Source organism: Suricata suricatta, chromosome 2, assembly GCF_006229205.1.
Source record: "Suricata suricatta isolate VVHF042 chromosome 2, meerkat_22Aug2017_6uvM2_HiC, whole genome shotgun sequence".
Lineage (NCBI taxonomy): Eukaryota > Metazoa > Chordata > Mammalia > Carnivora > Herpestidae > Suricata > Suricata suricatta.
In genome coordinates, this window is record NC_043701.1 from 96,597,649 (window position 1) to 96,606,057 (window position 8,409).

The window sequence follows — 8,409 nt, forward strand, 5'->3', positions numbered from 1 at the left end:
GGAGAGAGTCAAAAGTATGGGAACACATTCTGAAAACTGAATATGTACAAGTTATTGATGGCCAATTTTAATCTGAAATACATTATTCTGGAATAAGCATATCATGGATGCTGTGGAGAAACAAAGCCATGTCAGCAGCACTGGATCATGACTCAGGATCTGTTCCTAATCCTTCCCTACAGAATTTTAATTCATTTTAATCAGACAGTGATTCAGTACCTCCATGTGAGAGTGATTCACGTGTTTTAATTTGCCAAACGTTGCTTCTTGATTATTTTCAGAAAGGTTTTTTGAGCTCTTTCTTAGCAAAGTCACGACTTGGAGAGTGGATAAAACGTCAGTTATTATTTTAGTTCGACCTAAGCCAAATCTTATTTATTCCTAATCTAGATCACTACTCATCTAGTGATGACTAAATTAGAAGTCGCTGATGAGGCATGAACTTCTGGGATCTGAAAACCAGATCAGTCATTTGTCAGCTGGATCTAATTGCCAGCAATTTCTTTTACCTTTCTGAACTTACATCTGAGAAATGGGAACGGGCCAGGTATGTCTTAAAGGAGGTGGTGGCCTTCAAGAGCAGGGCATGGTCCCTGGAGACAGTAAACACTCTCTGAATGAGGATAATTTTATAATAAAACAAAAAAGAACATCTACTTACAGCTCACAGATGCCAGCTTTGGCAGGAATGAGAGGCACAAGTTGCAGTAAAAGTTTGACACCATTCTGCCATTCTTCTTCTCTTTCAAATTCACAGTACAAATAGCTGCATTCCTCAGACGAAAACTGGTAGAAAACATAGGTATCTTGAAAGTATATATTCTGGTCCACTGTTAGAAACAAAAAAGGGGCAGATCCATTTTTTAAAGTACATTATTAAGAGAGTCATAAACCAAATAATAAATTGAAAGACCTACTAATTATTATGGCGAACCCAGAGGTAGGACTATAATTATATATTCTAAGTCCATTCATGTTTACGATCCCATTGAATTAAAAGGGACTTACTAACCAACCCAATTTTTATTACTTGAGGCCTTAGCCAGCATCTTCACATGTATTTTATGACTTTGGTGCTTCAGACATAGGTGAACTCAGTAGCAATTCAAAAAGTGGGGGGAATTTTTTTACATGTCCCAAAGCAAACTAATATATTTCATTACTATGGCAAGTTTCAAACCAGTGGTTCTCAATGCATGGGGGGAGGGGGTGACTGTGCCTGTGCCCCCAAGGGACACTTGGCAATGTCTGGAGACAGTTTTGTTTGTCATTACGAGAGAGTGGCACGGGCATCTGGGGTTCAGCATCCTGTGTGTACAAGACAGGCCCCTACTAATAAGAACTATCTAGCAAAAAATATTAATGCTACCAAGGTTATTTAAAAAGGAATCAAGGGGCGCCTGGGTGGCTCAGTCGGCTAAGCCTCCGACTTCGGCTCAGGTCAGATCTCACGTTTGTGGGTTCGAGCCCCGTGTCGGGCTCTGTGCTGACAGCTCAGAGCCTAGAGCCTGCTTCCGGTTCTGTGTCTCCTTCTCTCTCTGCCCCTCCCCCCTCATGCTCTGTCTCTCTCTGTATCAAAAATAAATAAAACATTTTATAAAAAAAAAAAGGAATCAAGAACTGATCCAAAAAAACATTAACACTAATTTTTTTTGCTAACCGCTAACATGAGCCTCACAGGCAAACTGATAACATTCCTCAAAGACAGTCACTGATTTTCCAAATCAGAGTATCAGGTGTGAGGTGTTAATAATGCCCAGAAATTACACCCACATCCCCATCTGCACCCCTCTTTCACACTGGCACGTGGGGTATGCCTTTCTGAACCTTACTATGTTCTCTGACCCTCAAGATTTATTACCTAGAAGGAGAAAGGGGCTTCCTAGTGACTAACGCCTGCATGATAGAGCCCAATAAAGAATCTGGACTGCTTGACTTCTAATTCTTTAACTCCCAGGACTCCGTTAGGAAAAGAGATATCTGCCATCTATTTTAGTTGCTAGTTAACATCAATTTTGTGCTCTATTTAAACAGCTAATTTTCATAGGTCATATCTCTAATTGTTCATGATTAGTCAATTAAATGGCATACACATTCCACTCATAAAATCAGTTTCTGATAATTATTCTAAGTATAGCTAGACAAATCACACATTTAGAGCAACTAAAGATGTCACTGATTAAAAAACAAACTGTGAGGGGCACCTGGGTGGCTCAGTCTGGTTAGGTGTCTGACTTTGGCTCAGATCATTAGTGGTTTGTGGGTTCAACCCCCTTTCGGGCTCTGTGCTGACAGCTGAGAGCCTGGAGCCTGCTCCGGATTCTGTGTCTCCCTCTCTCTCTGCCCCTCCCCTGCTCGTGCTCCGTCTGTCTGTCTCTCTCTCAAGAATAAATAAACATAAAAAAGGTTTACAAAACAAAACAAAACAAAAACCTTGTGTGCAGCCTTTTGGGTAGAGGGGAGGGTAAGGGAAAGTCTCTTGCAGGCAGTCGTCTATGAATCTGCAAGTACCTAATTATGTTTACAAAAGGTGTGCAAAATAATCAAAAGATGACTGGTCACTTTTATTTATAAAATATGGATTTACCTGCAAAAGCAATTTCCATCCAGATTGTAACATCCTCTAGAAAAATCCAGTATATTTTGTTCTGGTAGCTTAATGAAATAATGCTTCTGAGCCTTGAAAACACATAATACCAACCTGATAACATAATTCCCATATCCAGTAGGAGTTGCCAGACCCCTATGGCCATAGATCTGCACTGGACAAAGGGACAGTGTTCTAGAAGCCAGTCTACGAGCTCTGACCCAACACAGCTCCTCCTGAACAAAAGAAAAATCATTCGTAGTTAAGACATTGTTGTCACTCATTTGGCAAAGAATTGATATTTAATATCGTCCCTTTCATGAGCTTTTGTAAATAAGTGACTCGATAATAATGAACTGACACCTCTTATTCATCTTTCCAATTTCTGTTGAAATATCCCTTCCTCGGGAACACTTGGAATCATATCCTTTTATACTCTTGCTTCAGTCTCCCAACATTTAGTACTTGTACATCTTTCTGAATGAATACTATCTGCTGTCCTCACTTCAGAATCATTTTCAGGGTAGCAGTGACTACATATATACCTCACTGTTTAACCCCAACAATTAGAACAGTTCAAACACACAGTAAGTTCTCAAAACATGTGTTTGAATAAATGAGGGAAGGGATTTAGCAATCTTTTATATAAAGATAATGCTTCTGCCTTGGTAAAAACAAGTACCTCAAAGTGATGGCGATATGCTTTTGTTCAACTCTTTATAGATTTTTATCTAGTCGTTTTGAGAACCAATTAATTCCAAGATTACTCAAAGCTGGGACCACAGAGAGCGGTAAAGAGTTTTGTTTGCCAGACTACAGACAGATTAAATCCTCAAATTTGCCTCAAGGAACAATAAATATGACCAGTAATCTTTTTAATACAGTCTAAGTGATCTAGGTAAGCAGCTAGATCACAAACCCACAAACCCTGTGTGATGGATTCCATTAACCATATGCAAAATATTCTCTGTAACCTGTTTTAAGATACACAACTGTATTTGAAGACTCCCCCAATCTGGGCATTACAAGCAGTATTTTCATGCCTACTTTCCCATCTTTATCAGCCTCAGATGAAAAACCAAAAAAGACAACTTTCTGAAATATGGTTTTTCACTTGCAAAAATTTCACTGAAAATCATTCTCCCTTATGAAAACCAAATCACCAAAATGTTACTTTAAAAAAAATGTATCATGTAAATAGTTATCTTTATTCTATGTTTGGCATTTAAGGACCAAAACATGTCAATTATTTTATTCCTAAAACAGAAAAGTATTGCCAATTTTTTGTGATTGGCTAGAGTCATCAATACCGAGAAATCACACAGCAACCAACAATATGAGGAAATGCCATGAGGTGCTATATTTTCAGATGTGAAGGGAAAATAAACTTTTTTTGCTGAGATATTTGGTTTTGAGGTTTTGAGGTTTTTCTTATGCCCGATGTGGGGCTTGAACTCATAACTCCCAATATCAAGTCACATTCTCTACCAACGGAGCTCCTTTGCCAAGATACTTGAATAAATATCCCAGCTTTTGATAAAGCATAGTTTGTTTGTTTGTTTGTTTTAAAGTACAGTGTCACTATTTGAACGATACTCTAAAGTGATTAGGGCAATCAATACCAGATATGTTCACTTGCAGATTAGCACTAAGGCATTAGAAAGATTAACTGTCAAATAAATGGCTGTTTTTTGAAAAAGGAGAAAACAGATTGCAGTAAACTAGGCAATTAGACAAAACAGTCAATATTAACTTCTAATTCTATAAGACACCTTTCATGTTAAAGGCTCAAAGTGTTAATTAATTCCTCAATGCCTCTGTCAATTAGCCAGCATCTTCGGGCTTGTAAAGCACGTTCATCCCATGGATTTAAACACTGTATCACTGTAATCCTTATTCTCAGAACAATCCAGACCTCAAACTGCTCTCACCTGGAATAGGATACAAGCAAACATTTACTAACAAACTCAACAGGCAACTTGCAAAAGGTGGCTAGGTGGATGAGTATGTTTGCTTGCTCACAGGTGATGGGGAAGAAGTTTCTTCGACGGGGGCTTCTCAAAAGTGCGTTCAGGAGCAGCTGGGGGAATCGGTTCATGTGTAGATTCTGATGCTAGGGCTGCCTGGGGCCCAGGTGTTGCTGGCAGACCCCCCCCCCCACCCCCCAGCTCTACCTTTTGACTGGGAAGCACTCTGTCTTGGGCAGCAGGGCTGAGTACCTGTGCTCAAACAGGATATTGCCATGACATCCCTAGTTACTAAGAGCTCCCTGGAAAGCGGTTTCAGTTGCCCATGATCCCTTTCTTCTCCACTCCCAACTTTATCATGTTTCAAATACCCTTCATTAATCCATTTTCACCAAAGAACGCTCATTAGGGATAGAGACAAACACTATCATTAATACCACCACAACAAACAAAATGAGGTGAGGTGCTGGGCACTCAACTCCTACTCCCACTCGCTGGCCAGGTCTGCAACAATCCGGCTCCGTACCTAAACCTGCTGGACTCTGGGGAGTGCAGAGAGGAAGAAAAGGGGTGGATGGCAGGGAGCAATCTGAACACTCGCAGCAGCTCTTACTCCCAGTGTATTTTCAGTCTTGTACTCAATCCAGAAACCGTTCAAGTACATGTAGATCTAACTACAGTTGCAATGCTAGGTGGCAACATTGCGATATAGAGGTGGAGCTACAAGGCCAGTGTGGTTGTTACGACAAAATATTAATCTGACCAATTTCTGGAGCTGAAAATTTGATTTCTCCTGGTCTCCTTCTGTCTCTAGTTGCACTTTTAGTAATTAATTCACGGTAGTGCAAACAGAAGCCTCATCTCAAATGTAAAGGGGGCGATGGCATTTAGAGACCTATTTGAAGTCTCAGAAACCAATATGATTTTTCCTATAGTGCAAAAGGAATGGAAAACATCTCAAAGCTTTGAAAGTAATTCTCATGTAGAACATGGGAAACACCTTACCTCGATTTACTACCAGATGAAAAGGACTCACCCTAGGCAATCATATTAGCCCTTTATCTTTAAACCCAAGGCACTAACTCACTCCTTGGATAATTAAAGATAGGAAGTTCTGGCCCAACCACTGGGAATCTGAGACAGCAGAGCACATGCTTTCTCCTCATTCTACTTCCACTGAACCCTAAATATGTTCTAAGTTGCATGGATGGTTCTTTTCCATGAACCTTATTAATGTAATCTCCCACTGCTTTTTTCACTCTATATCCATGGAGATCACACAAAAAAACTGAGAACAATGACAGATCTTACACATAGCCTCCTTGTGTGGTAGCTAAAATGAATCCTAGGAGCATGTTTATGACTGGACCAAAAAGTTATCCATCCAGTTTTAATTTTTAAAAAGTGGGGGGAAAAAAATCAGACAGATTTAAAGTCGGTATCATCATCTGTTAAAAAAAAATCTTAAAGGCTCTAGGTGAAGTGATCTAGCCATGACCACAGCCTCTTCTCTCCTGCTCTTGTCCACCTGGCCTGGGCTCTAAACTGAAGGTTCTCAGACCTTTGGCTGTGAATTCCTTATAGGGAGGAGGGTAAGCGATTTTTAAAAAGTTCACTGAGTCCAGATACACAAAACCATGTTTTGTCAACAGAACACATCATGTCTAACGTAGGTCCTATTTCTTAAGACTTAGGTATATTCCATTTGGAGTGTCATTGTAACTACTGTATTGTAAATGATGGAAAATAATTGCATATGTTAATAAATAAATAATAAAAATAAAATTAAAAAAGACTTATGTATATACTAATGGGGTTAATTAAATATGGGATTTAAAGTATGGATTCATTGTAGTTTTCCTACCCTCCCTCCTACCCGGGCTCAATGGCGCCTCAGAAAACAGGGTTCTGCCAAGCGTTTGACTAGAAAGAAGCTGGTAGCATGTGACAGTTAGTGGCTAGGAAAAATCATGAAGGAACAATCTAAGATGTGGACAATAGTTACATAAATATATATAATAATTAACAATTCTCAAGCTGTACCCTTATGAATTGTGCATTTTAAGTCATGTCACAATGAAATGGGAGTCTTCTTACTCAAATAGGTTGAGAATCACTATCCCCCAAATCCAAGCCATGGCAAAATTTTTGCCAACTGTGACAAATGGAAAAAACAGGAATATTACAATTAGCTTTTGATAAAGCTAACTGAGTTAACTTAAAGAAACATCCTTTATTCTGAGGATCTTTGCTACTTTTTTTTTGGTAACATTTTTTCTGAGTACTCTTCCTGTTCTTTGTGGTATACTGCAATCTCATTTCAGTAAGAAAAAATAATGATAATGATAATAAATGCCACTGTTTTCTTTTTGTTCAATCTTTATCATTTTAATTTGGTCTTGTTTGACATGGCTTAATACCTTTACTTGACAAAATTAAAAGCTGACAATTTTAATTTTGTTTTTTTCTTTCAATGGCTCCATTTCATGAAAACAACTTCTAACTTACTAAGTGACCATTCTTAGTCCAGCTGTTTCAAAACCATTAGCCCATCCATTCACTCTCAGTGCTCCGCCCCCCCCCCCCCCTGCTTATTCACAAGCCACAGAGGACCAAGGCCAGCTCTTTGGCACCTGCCCGTCTCCCTCCTTGCAGGGCCTGAGGAGGGGCTCATCCTCACCTGGTGACTTAGAGCAGAAGTCTCCCCTCCCACAGGCCCTCAAAGAGTCCTCCACGAGCCTTGGTAAGGTTTCTGAAGAGGGGACCTATATTTATTGATGTCCCATTACAGCACATCCCCAATAAAAATCATCTAAAACATCACAGTTCAGAGGAAGCAGAGCAGAGAGTCTCTGCGGCTGGAGACTCCCTACTCTAACTTCAGAACTAGGAGCCTCTGGTCAGCAAACACTCAGCTGAGTTTAACTAAAAGAAAAATCGCCACCAGCACCCCAAATGGACACTTCAAACAAACAAACCCTCCCAGTACTGATATAGCCCATCTATCTAATGAACAACTTTATCATTTTAGCACATCTTGGGGTTTTTCCCCCCTCAAGGAGAAATTGTGACAAGATGTCAGAAAACCATGTTACCTGTAAAATCCCTTGAGGTTCACTCTGTCCTTTATCAGGTCAGCAGCCTGAACGATAATAATATTCCTCAATGCTCTTCCTGCACAAGAAGAATTCTCTCCATAAATCTAAATGATAAAAGACAAATATTCTCTGTAACTCAGAATAACATCATTTGTGAGCTGCCGATAGCGTACTATACATACAAAACATCATGGCCACCTCAAGTTTAAAATATTTTAGCCTACGTAGCTACGTACCAACAACTGCCTATTTTATTTTTGCTCTTGGTCCATTTGTGCTGTTAAGCTACAATAACTATTTTCCAAATGCTAAACTGCTTTAACCATGAATAATCTTTTGTATGAAGTTTCCAGAGCACATTATGTGTTTTGTAAAGAACAATTTTCCTATTAATACAGCAAATTGAAGAATATTTTTAACATATGACTCTGCCATATTGGCAATATATTCATGTCAAAGTCTTGGAAGACGGGATAATAATTTTTTCCTATCTAGTGAACATCTCACACAGCGCCACAATGTGGTAGCGCTGGGGTCTGCTTTGCTTTTAAGGTTCGCTCAGCTGCAGAGCTCACAGTTCATGCCAAGCATCCTGGTTTCATCTATTTCATGATTCCACCTAGCAGATAAAATTTTTATTAACTTCTTTTTGAATCTCCTAACACATCCATATGTATTTCTGATTCTGGGAGGATGAAGGAGGCAATTCCTTAGACCCACGGAGATCTATGTCCGACTTTCTATACGTACCTTCTTT

The 8,409-nt window shown here is 39.4% G+C and overlaps 1 protein-coding gene across 1 annotated transcript in view; it reads right to left on the reverse strand.

The window, feature by feature from the left end:
• The window catches only part of RAPGEF5 (Rap guanine nucleotide exchange factor 5), a 179,383-nt gene extending 171,657 nt beyond the window's left edge, over window positions 1-7,726 (reverse strand). The window contains exons 1-3 of the mRNA XM_029929886.1: window positions 7,650-7,726; window positions 2,702-2,823; window positions 662-830 (exon numbers count right to left, since the gene is read on the reverse strand). Coding sequence (XP_029785746.1) covers window positions 662-830; window positions 2,702-2,753 — 221 coding nt within the window. The 5' untranslated portion in view covers window positions 2,754-2,823; window positions 7,650-7,726. The remainder of the gene's footprint in view (window positions 1-661; window positions 831-2,701; window positions 2,824-7,649) is intronic.
• Between the last annotated feature and the right edge of the window lie 683 nt (window positions 7,727-8,409).